Raw genomic sequence first — 12,344 nt, 5'->3', positions numbered from 1 at the left:
TCATTTATTTTTGTGGGTATCAATTTTTGTTGGTTGAGAAAAACTGACACTTTCGTGGATACTTAATTTCATGGTTTTCCCAATGCCTTCATTCAAGCCTATGGATACGTTCAATTCGTTCAACATTTCAATTCATGGTTAACCTGTACCCTTGAAATCAAAAGAAATTGGTATCCAAAGAAAAATAATGAATCCACAGTATTATTAGTTTTTATATTAATGATACAATTGTTGTTTAGATAATCCCCATCCTATGGACTGTGTTGACATGGTGGTGGGAACAGCTAGAGGAAACAGAAGTAGAATTGGTGACTTCTACGCTCATGGTAGATCAACACCTATGTATGATTCATTTTATGGAGGGAAGGAGAACTTGTTAGGAGCCTATGGATATGAGGAGAATGGATATACAACAATAATCTTCAGGAAAAAAATGACAGGTAAATCAAGTCTGAAATTGAGAATGGAAATGGGGAATGTGTCAAAGAGAAAACAACCCGACCATAGAGCAGACAATAGCAGGAGGTCACCAATAGGTCTTCAATGCTGCAAGAAATTCCCGCACCCGGAGGCGTCCTTCAGCTGGCCCCTTAACGAATATATATACTAGTTCAGTGATGATAGACGCCTATGTTTTAAAAATTAATGATGTTTTAAATAAAATAAGTATAGTTTCCCCCTAATATGGATAGAATAAAATCAGTGGGGGTACAGAGGGAGTATATCTCTTTATTTTTTTCAAATATTTTTTGTGTGCATTATATAGATAATTTTTGACAGATTTTACCATTTTGGATAAATATCATCCCCCTTTGGTAACCTGGATTTTTCTTTAATTAAAAGTAAAAACAATAATATGGTTGCTTTAAGTTTATCTCAAAATCAAAAATCGTGCATCCTTTAGCTTTAAATATGAATTAAAGAAATTCCTGGGATATTGTTATAGGTTATTCTCATGATGAATATGTTACATCTCATAATTAATATATAATCTCTAACAAGTTCCTATGTTTTTTGTCAGCAATGGAGAGAGCAGATTTGCCAATTCTTGATGAACACATGCATGTGATATGGGCACGAGGACAAGACCAGGGAGATTTTGTACATGTTCCAGCTACTGGTATTGATGGTGTTCCAGCTTCTTCTCTCAACATTCCAAACTATTACAGAGATGATGAATATAAATACCATGGCCATAGATCTCATAGAGGGGTCACCAGAATCAACTTCAGAGGTAAAGTTAGTCCTATTGTTTCATACCTGCAATGTTTTCAAAATCTCCGCAGGGGATTTTAGGCACAAGAGAACCTAATGCCCCTTTTATATTGTCCTAAGCGTTTTATATCTACTATTGTACATTTATTCCAACAGTTTCTGGACCTAATTATTTCATTTATAAACGGAACACTTAGTAATCTGAAAACTTTCATAATCCAATTACATGTACTCTTTTAACTTTTTATAAGTGCCATTCATGGCACCTTTGGAAATGTAACATGCATCTAGTATACAAAATTATAAACATAAACTGGTATCTGTGATGACTTTTTTCATTACTTCATAACTGAATATAAATTATATTTGTATGTGGATTATATTGCCCTTAGTGAATCAGTACGCGTTAGTTTTAGTGATTATTTTAATTATTGTATTCTTAGTTCAAAACAGCAAGATGAGCAGTCTTAGTTCTGTTCCAGCCTTGAAGTAGATCAAATATAGTGTTTAGAAAAGCATTCTAGTATCTTTCATTGCTAACATGATTTATTTTGTATTTTTCAGAAGGTGCAGCTACTCCCCCACCTAATGGTCAGTGTGGTGGTTCCTGGGGAACATGTTCTGATGCTAACTGTCACAGAGTTACATGGACGTATGCTAATGACATGATAACCTTCACCATTACTGCAGACTTAGATAACGACCAATGGGTTGGCATTGGCTTCAATGCTATTAGAGCAATGGTAATTTTAAACATCACCTTAATTTGAAGTTATTTTTTTTAGGTTCCTATTCAGACAAAGAAATAATATTTGAATAACTTTTAACTTTTTGTCAAAATATGTAATCCTATCAAATTAGGATATAATGATATTTAGTGGCCAGACATACACTATCTTCAATGGGATATCCTTCATTGATAACATATACTTTCAGGAAATGTAGTCTTTCAAATCTTGTATGCAAAAGGCATAACTATGAAGTACTGCTAGAGAATAGATAAAATTATCCTTTGTTTATTTTCAGAGTGGAGCAGATGTGATAATTGGATGGGTGACTGCTAATGGACAAGTTACTTTAAGAGATATGTAAGTTTGGAAATATTTTCAAAAGTTTATGATCAAGCTAGGCAGGTTTTTTTTATGCCCTGCCTATGATACTAAATAAGCATTATAACATCTGGTCTGTACATCCATTAATAAGTCTGTGCCATATCAGGTTATGATCAAGTTTTTGGTTAAGGCAGTTGATCATGAAGATGTGATAACATCAACTTGAAACTTTAATAACCCCTGTTCAGTGTGAGGTAAACTTTTTTAATTACAAATACAAAAGTAATGTTTTGACCCTGGAAAATGTGGTTTAAATATGTTTAACGGGCTTTGCTCATTGTTGAAAGTTGTTAATGTCTGTGTCATTTTGGTCTTTTGTGGATAGTTGTCTGATTGGCAATCATACCACATCTTCTTTTATATATGAATACTATAATTGATTTGATAATTGTAGGAAAAATCCCACATCATATGGTCGACCTACGACTGATGCTAGCCAAGATATCTCTGACATACAAGGATCAAGAACTGGACGCAGAACAACCTTATCCTTCAAACGTCCAAGGGCACCAAATGATGCAGCTGATTTCAGTTTCTCTGAAACCAATTGTGGATACCTATTTTTCCCAAAAGGAGGCAGTTTTGGTGCTACCAGTATGTCAATCAGCAAGCATGACCAGACACCTGTTATTTCGTCAAATATGATATGTTTCCCATGCCAAGGTATGTAACTCTTGCTCTATGTGAACCTTAAAGGTACTAATGTAGAATATTAATATTTATGCTTTTTATCTGATTTCAATACCATTTACTTCCTATTTTGTATACTAATAATAATTTGACCAGATTTTGAGTTGATAAAGAATTGACTGGTTTCAAAATTATGAGCAGTTGCAATTTGTTTTATAAAACAAAACTGTTTTTACACTAGTCAGAATGTTTTGGGTTTTTTTAGGTTTTTTTTTAGGTGAGGGGGATATCCTATAGGAGGGGTCCTGATCCCAAAATCCTGGACTTAAAAAACAAAATCCCGAGGTCCAGAATTAATATAAAGTAAATCCTGACGTCCCGAAATCTGAAAAAAAAGATTCTTTGATTCTGAAAGGGTCAATCTGGAAATCTCGAGCTTAAAAACATTCGATCCCTGAATCCCGATAAAGGTCATATCCCCCCTCCTTAGTGGACAGTTGAGGTTTGGAATATTTGTATCTTAAATTTTATAATAATACATGATGTGATATGGGTTTGCACAAAATTAATTTATTAGCTTTGATTTCATTTGACGATACTCTTAGCTAAATTCATGTATCTGAAATAAATAATGTGTTTTCAAAAACAAATTTTGTTGCAAAAAAGACGAAAAAGTTTAACATCAAAAGAGTGTCTTTTTACCAGGTTATCAATGGGACCTGAAATTTTGATATTTTTTCATATTTAAATGACTTTAAAACAAATAACATTTTAATTGTTATTATTTTGTTTATTTAGGTGGAACCCAACCTACCCCAGCAAGCCACATGTATACTGTAAAGTTAAGAATTTTAGGAGTACCATATATTGGTCAATATGGGAATGCCAAATCACAGGAGTATTTGAATCTGAAAAGAGAAGTTGAAAATGAGGTATGTGTATTTTTTTATTGTATATGGTACGTAGTGATATGCTGCATTTTTGCTGAATATTTTACACATATTGAGGACATGAAGAAGTATGAGATAAAAACAACAAATCAATTAATTTGATCAGCACAAAGTTATTGATCTGGAGAAGGGTAAAGAGTTTAACGTTAACAGACAATAAATTTGTTCAGTCCTATACATGATTTGATGGTCGTCATTATGAAAAATTGTTTGCCTTATGGTTTTGTTAATAATAAATAAATTCATCATAGATATCTGGCCTCAAGGTCAAAAACTTTCGAGCATGATTTTTGTACTCAGACTCGAAAATCAACCAATCAAATTGCTGGATTTCATGTTTGGAGCTTGATTTTTGTGCTCAGAGCACTGAGCAAAGTTTTGTGCCTTCAAGGCCAGGACTAAATTTTGTATATACGCCAGACGCGTGTTTCGTCTACAAAAGACTCAACAGTGACGCATGAATCTAAAAAAGTTAAAAAGGCCAAATAAAATACGAAGTTGAAGAGCATTGAGGACCAAAAATCCTAAAGTTTCAAGTTATTTGTATACACTATATTCTGTGTAATGAAAAAAAAAATATAGTGTCCGCTGAAAGACAAAGTTAAGAGCTTTAAATTTGGTTGCAACTTTCTATTATTTTCCTTCTTGATATCTTAAGTATTTAGTACTTAAACTGTATAAATCAGTGTTATAAGTTACATGCCTATTAAAATTTAATAAAAAGTTCTCTCTATTTATTATTTAATTTATAGATTAAACAGGTGTTTGCCAACAGTCCTAAATTTCAATCAGTTTGGATCATACGCTTCATGTAAGTGCTTATTTGTAATTTTTAGAATTAAGACCATTTCTATTTTGTATAGCCTTGCTTCATTATCTGAAATGTCTGTCTAGTAGATTGACGTTGTCCTTGACCTCATTCTCATGTTTTATTGATTGAATCAAAAACTGCCAAAAAATTTCACCATCAAGATTATTTAAACTACTCTGAGTAATAGGTTACTATGGTAAATTCAGCAAATTTTTGATGCATTGATTATTACAATTGTTGTTCAGTTGTAATAAATTACATTTCAGAAAATACTCAACACAAAAAAACATTAAAAATTAATAAGGCATGTTTTTATTTAAAGGTGACACATGTCCCATTTTATTTTTTGCATTAATAAAATCATAGCAAAATTTTTGAATTTTTATTATATACTAGGTCCTTAAAATCAATGGTACACATTTCAACATTTCAGTCCATTATTGTTTTAAGTCCGATACTTTTGGCCAATTACAAGAAAGGTATATTAGATCAAATAGATTTTACTGTGAACATTTTATGTTGGCTAAACCAATTATATTTCATGTGTTTATATTACAGATCAGGAAGTGTGATAGCTGAACTTGGTATAGAAATGGCGGGCAATGAAGTTGAGACTAAGTTTGAAGTAAACAGGACGTTGTCATCAGTTTTGACAGAAGGAAGACTTGGTGGATATACAGTTGATAAAGTTTATAGTCTTGGACTTGGAAATGCTCAACCTGGTATGGATACTTTATCGCTAATTCTCTTGGAGTTTCTTGGCTACAGTCTCATCGAAGGGTGACAGTCTCAAGTTTTAATAAATCAGTTATTCATTTATTTTTAGCTCACCTGGCCCAAAGGGCCAAGTGAGCTTTTCTCATCACTTTGCGTCCCTCGTCTGTCAGCCGTTGTCCGTCGTCGTCCGGCGTTAGCTTTTACAAAAATCTTCTCCTCTGAAACTACAGGGCCAAATCAAACCAAACTTGGCCAAAATCATCTTTGGGGTATTTAATTTTAAAAATGTGTGGCGTGACCTGGTCAACCAACCAAGATGACCGCCAGCGCTAAAAATAGAACATAGGGGTAAAATGCAGTTTTTGGCTTATAACTCAAAAACCAAAGCATTCTGAGGAAATCTGACATGGATTAAAATGTTAATCAGGTCAAGATCTATCTGCCCTGAAATTTTCAGATGAATCGGTCAATCGGTTGTTGGGTTGCTGCCCCTGAATTGGTAATTTTGAGGAAATTTTGCCGTTTTTGGTTATTATCTTGAATATTATTATAGATAGAGATAAACTGTAAACAGCAATAATGTTCAGCAAAATAAGACCTACAAATAAGTCAACATAACCAATGATGGTCAGTTGACCTGTTTAGGAGTTATTGCCACTTATAGTAAATTTTTAACCATTTTTCGTAAATTAAAGTAATCTTTTACAAAAATCTTCTCCTCTGAAACTACTTGGCCAAATTAATCCAAACTTGGCCACAATCATTTTTGGGGTATCTAGTTAAAAAAATGTGTGGCGTGACCTGGTCAACCAACTAAGATGGCCGCCACATCTAAAAATAGAACATAGGGGTAAAATGCAGTTTTTGGCTTATAACTCAAAAACCAAAGCATTTTGAGGAAATCTGACAGGGATAAAAAGGTTTATCGAGTCATGATCTATCTGCCCTGAAATTTTCAGATGAATCGGTCAATCGGTTGTTGGGTTGCTGCCCCTGAATTGGTAATTTTGAGGAAATTTTGCTGTTTTTGGTTATTATCTTAAGTATTATTATAGATAGGGATAAACTGTAAACAGCAATAATGTTCAGCAAAGTAAGATCTACAAATAAGTCAACATGACCTAAATGGTCAATTGACCCCTTAAGGAGTTATTGCCCTTTATAGTCAATTTTCATTAATTTGGTAAATTTATGTAAATTTTTACCAAATATAGTTCTCTGTTACTAATGGGCAAAGTTCATTATAGATATAATTGTTAGAAGCAAAATCGTTCAGTAAAGTAAGAACTTCAAACACATCACCATCACCAAAATACAATTTTGTCAAGAATCCATTTGTGTCCTTTGTTTAATATGCACATAGACCAAGGTGAGCGACACAGGCTCTAAAGCCTCTGTTCTAGGCAAGTTCAATGATGAAGGCTTATGATGCCACATTTTTTTTCACACTCAATTTGAAAACGCATATTACTCTAAAGCCTGAAATGTAAAACTATCACAAAAATAATCATTGCTAAATTTGAGAAAAATATTGATCATCCATAATAATTAGTTGCATTTTTTTATTGTTTTCTATTGATTATTTTCATCTCTTTAGTAATAAAAAATGAAAAATGAGTTATTTTTTTTATCGCTCTTTCTGCTAAATAAATGTAGCATTAATGTACAAACAAGAATACACTTTAAACTTGAGGTATGTTTGCAGGCAGTAAGCATTGTGGATAAGTTTCAGATTATTTGGTTGTTGCAAAGTAACGTTAGAGGAAAATCTCAAATTCAGCATTTTTCTATTTAAAAAGGGACATAACTCAAGGACAGAGAAAGTTTTGTCACCTAAATTCTGAACGCTGTTCTTTTATTTTTCAGTGGAATTACCAACCCAGTCACCCACTGAAGAAGAAGATGAGGAGATACACATAGCTGTATGGTTTATTGTGGCAATAGCTGGTGCTACACTTCTACTTATTGTGGTATTTGGGATCTGTAACTGTATGAAACAGAAGCCAAATCAGTCAGAGGTAGATATTGATTTTTTTTTTAAATAAAATACAGTCTCTCATCTTTAATCTCTTCTTTAAAAAAAAAGTTATATTTTAATTCTTATAGCATGTTGTAGGAAGTCTAAATGTAAGCTGTACCTGAATAGACCTAACTTCTATTTTTGGAACCTTCAACACTAGACCAGAGAGTTTGTGACTGTTGAATTATTGTTGTTCTACATAACTTTTCTTTTTGTGTGATTTTTTTAATATTCTCCTCTGACATCAGAATGTCATCAGTGATGTCTAATATTGCAGACAAATAGCAAAAAGGTGTATTTATCAGGAGCTGATCCAGCCATTTAAAAAAGGGGGTTCCCAAACCAGGGGGATTCAAACCACATGTCCCCATTCACATGCATTGATCATCCAAGAAGAAAGGGGGTACCAACCCCCATAACAACACCCCCCACCAATTAGATCTGCCACTGTTCATGGTTATGATTTGTTTCTTTATTTATAAGACTTCAAGGGAAGTAAGGGTAACAGGAAGTGAAAGTTGAGCTAGTTTGTAAAAAGCAAAGTTTGTGGGGTTTTTTTTTAATATAAAAGTAGTCATGATGATGAAAGAGATATTTTATAAAGTTTCAATGTTCTTATAATGAACTAATTTTTATGGTCATTTTGTTGAATAGGTCAAATGTCAAATTTACTGTCTTAGATATTGTAATACTTTGGGAAAAATTTGTTTCCAGACATTATTATATACCCAAACTACCCTCTACCCTTATACTGTGAATTCATTAATGTTTGTTGGATACCAAATTTTGTGGATTTTGTGGGTACAGGAGAACCACAAATTTATAAATTTAATGAATTGCATTTTTTCTAAAGTAATGTATGCAGACTTTGCCAAAACCATGAAATTAGATACTCACAAAAATGCATTTTTTCCTCAACCCACGAAATTAAATAAATACACAGTATCCATCATGTTTTATAACCTTTTACCAGACTCACACAAATAAACCCAGCACTTGACACTAAAGAACTTTTTCTTCTACTACAAAACCATGAAGATCCCAACTCAGCTCATAAATTGCAAAATTAAACTCACTGATATTAACACAGTTCATTTTGGCCAGTTCTTAAAAAAGTTAAACTATTTTAAACATGCAACCTGAAAATGTCTGCTGTCTTTGGTCTTTGATTTGTTAGACTAGTTTGATTAGTTTGATATTGTTATTTTTTTTTTACAGAAATATAAACAATTTCCTAATGGACAACAACCTGTACAAGGACAACAGACAGGACACGGAAACCAGAATAGAATGGTGGCAAGTCAACAATATTATCAACCAAAAAAAGTTGTTTATGTTGAAAAACAAGCAGTTAAACCACAGCCTTATGAACAATGGGTTGCTGATAACCAACAGAAGATGCATTATGAAAATCCAGGCTATGAACATGCAGAAAAGGGGGAATATAGGATTGAGACATCATTTTTGTAAACAAAACATTGTCAAGGCAACAAATTTTGATTATTCGTGTATAAAGATGTCTTTAAGATCAGCAATGCAGTTTTCAAACTTTGAAAAAACGTTTTTATAAAGTCATATCCTTATAGCAGTATAATACTTGGATATTAAACAGTCCATGATTTATAATTGCTATCAGGGTTCATAAATTTTAAGTTGTGGGCATAAATAATTTGTATGTCAGTGCATCCACAAAATTTAAATGGTTGTTTAGACAATGGGGTGGAGATTATTGTAAATATTTTCATGTTTTACCAAATATGCAGGCATATCTGGATTCTTTCATTTTTTACCCCCAAGAGATTTGTATTCATATCTATATATTTTTATATTTTCCATATTTTTTAAGAATGTGTTTTTTTTTGTAATTTTATATCATTGATTGAAGTTGCAAATATTATTATGAATATGTTATGCTTAATCTTTTTTTATAATGATATACATGTAGTACCAAATATTGTGTAGATCTCTTTTTAAAATAAATTTTTAATATTTGGCGTTTTTGACACTCATTCTGAGAAAAATATCTGAAAGCAAGAGTATTTATGAATAGATATTTTAAATATTTCATGCGGATTTGTATTATAAAAAAGTATCTTAATGTTGTGAATATCTTAATGCTCTGCAATCTGTTCAGAGGTGCATAAATTGATATTGTACTTCCATCTAAATGACATGAAAATAAGCTCAGAAGATTTGATTCAAATTATTGCTTATGAATACATGTAACATCAATTACAATATGATAGTGAATATTGAAGAAACTTCTCACAGATATATATAATTCACAACATTTGAGCAAGATTTCATTGGAAAAATTTGTGAAATCCCTTATAATTTCCCCTGCATTTTTATATTAATTCAGATTAAGTATGAATTTGGTACTACAAGGTATATTATTAAATGTTTTTTGCTCAAATATTGCTTATGGTATATGATATTGCATAGTTATCCAATACACTCTTCTGCTCTGACAGGATAAAGTCTTCTCTTTTTCAGATTTTTTTGTTTAAGGAATAAGTATAAAGCCAATTTTTAATGCCAACTACATTCTTTAAAAAAAACCTGCACATTTCACACAAGTTATAAATTTTATTGTATTGCAAAAATAGAATATTTTATGTTGAATTAGAATTTTATAATTTTAAAACTACTCACTGTAATGGGAGCTATTAATAAATAATAAAGTGAGTGGAGAGCAGTAATAACAGAGGTATTATATTGCCCAAGACAGTTATTTCATTTCTTGACCATGATCTATGCATATTTAAACATTAGTAGGATTATAATTGTCAATATTTTTAAAGCTGGTCTAGCCTAAGTGAGGTGTAGAATATTAACAAATATAATGCCTACCAATTTTTAAATTAGCATAGAAGATTTTTTTTTAATTTAATCTGGAGTTTTAGATAAGTTATGATTTTCTTTCTTAGCTTTTCGTTTTAATATCTAATATGTCAGCGTGTTACTGATGTATTTATAAAGTAAGAGAATTTGTTCTCTGATTATTTTAATTTTATGGTCACATTCTCAACAATGCCTTATAACATATCAAACAAGTATATATTTTGATTAAAGTATTACATCTCCTGTTGTTGTAATTGAAGTTCTTACAACTGGCATAAGTTTTGTCACATATCAAATACTTGTCATCTTAAATTAAAAAAGGACGTGCCATCTTTAAAAAAGATATGCTTATCAATTAAAAGCAAGTTGGTGAAAGCCTTATAGTGTCTACTTTTGTGGATAATTTATTACCCCAACCATCCAATACGGTGACAAAAAATTGAGAGGGATATGTCTTGCTTCATATAAAGATATTATTTTGCCTTTAAAAAAGTGAAATTCAATTTTTATTAAGAATTTCTTATATTTGTAATGAAGAGTTCTTCAGGGTTTAAAAAGACAACCAATTTTACTTAAATAAAGAAGTAAGTTTGACATAAAGACATATTATGTATTGTCAAAGATGGCCACCCTTTCTTGAAAGAAATTATCAAGAAAGATCCATTTCATAAATAAACTAAGATTGTCAAAAAAAATTATATATTGAGAATTCAGTGAATTTTCACCTAAAAAGTTGGGATAACAACTTAGACAGAGAGTTGCATGCAAATAGAATAATGAAATATTTAAATAAGTTTATAGAAATGCTGTCAATAGTTGAAACATGTAGCATAACGATTATACACACAGTAAACAAACCAATAGTCGTTTGAATAACAATGAAACATCTCTTCCAAACAGTATAATTCCAATAAGGCTAAACAGTAATATTTATTAATATATAGCTTGAAGCAGAAGTAAAGTGTTTTGTGCCATTAATTTCTTCATCTTTATATATTTTTTTTATTTTATATAAATAAAGCTTTTATCATACACTTTGTTTTTTAAATGCCTGATCTTCAATGTTATCTGGTTTGTGCCCATTTGTCCTTTATCAGGTTAAAGTTGTTACTTCATGGTCAAAGAGGTAAACAATGAACATGTGGTGATATGCATTTACAACTAAGCACACATGTTCATTGTCATGTGAGGGTTTTGAATTATATGCAGTAGTTCTAGACAAGTGATAGTGTGTAATTAGTTCATTCTTGGGGTAAAGTTTTGGTATTTGACCATCCAGTTAAGATCACATCACATTACATGTAAAACAATGTTGGTTATTATTTGATCAAAGGTGGAAGTGTGAGCAGGGTATATATAAACACATTCCTATTTTGATACCTTCCTTTGATTGTTAATTTTTAAAAGATTTCAAATTTGTGTGCAAAACTCATATGCCATTTACAAATATAGGTTAATTTTTAGATGTCACATTTAACAAAATAACACATTGTCAAAAATTCAAACCCTTCATCTCAGTTGACCCATAGATCTATGGTTGACCAGTTTTTGTCTGGTTAAATCATATTGCAATATTTAGTCATGAATCATCAAGCAAACAAGAACCAATCAAAAATAGGTAGGTACCAACAATGCTATGACAAGCTAGTTAAGGTGGTACCCAACACCTTCACTTAAATTTATTTGGCTCATTTAATTTTCATAAAATTTTGACAAAGTATTTACTTTGACCCTATGACAAATATGCAAACATTTCAAGAAATTTGAACCAACCGTTTTATCAGAAAAATTACACTGGTTATATAGCAGTTTGATAAACACTAATTTTGATTTTACAGAGTTATCTCCCTGTAGTGTTAGGTACCACCTTAAGAGAGGTGAAAGATACCAAAGGTACATGCAAAGTTATAAGTAGAAAAGTAATCTGACAAAAACATGGAAATTTTAGGAAAGAAACCAAAAGACAAACAATAATATACCAAACACATAAAAAAAGTTAAGATTGAACATCAGGAACCCCACCAAACACTGGGGATGATATAAAG

General features: G+C 31.5%; 1 protein-coding gene across 1 annotated transcript in view; it reads left to right on the top strand.

Moving 5' to 3' along the window:
* LOC134712188 (uncharacterized) overlaps positions 1–11,333 on the top strand; it is a 35,335-nt gene extending 24,002 nt beyond the window's left edge. Inside the window, exons 17-26 of the mRNA XM_063573491.1 lie at positions 240–440; positions 1,022–1,234; positions 1,780–1,958; positions 2,242–2,303; positions 2,722–2,990; positions 3,756–3,889; positions 4,660–4,718; positions 5,277–5,440; positions 7,302–7,453; positions 8,674–11,333. Coding sequence (XP_063429561.1) covers positions 240–440; positions 1,022–1,234; positions 1,780–1,958; positions 2,242–2,303; positions 2,722–2,990; positions 3,756–3,889; positions 4,660–4,718; positions 5,277–5,440; positions 7,302–7,453; positions 8,674–8,925 — 1,685 coding nt within the window. The 3' untranslated portion in view covers positions 8,926–11,333. The remainder of the gene's footprint in view (positions 1–239; positions 441–1,021; positions 1,235–1,779; positions 1,959–2,241; positions 2,304–2,721; positions 2,991–3,755; positions 3,890–4,659; positions 4,719–5,276; positions 5,441–7,301; positions 7,454–8,673) is intronic.
* The last annotated feature ends 1,011 nt before the right edge of the window (positions 11,334–12,344 follow it).

This window comes from Mytilus trossulus, chromosome 1 (assembly GCF_036588685.1).
Source record: "Mytilus trossulus isolate FHL-02 chromosome 1, PNRI_Mtr1.1.1.hap1, whole genome shotgun sequence".
In the NCBI taxonomy this organism is placed as follows: domain Eukaryota; kingdom Metazoa; phylum Mollusca; class Bivalvia; order Mytilida; family Mytilidae; genus Mytilus; species Mytilus trossulus.
Note: the sequence above shows the minus strand (reverse complement) of the source record. Positions and strands in the feature narration are given on the sequence as shown.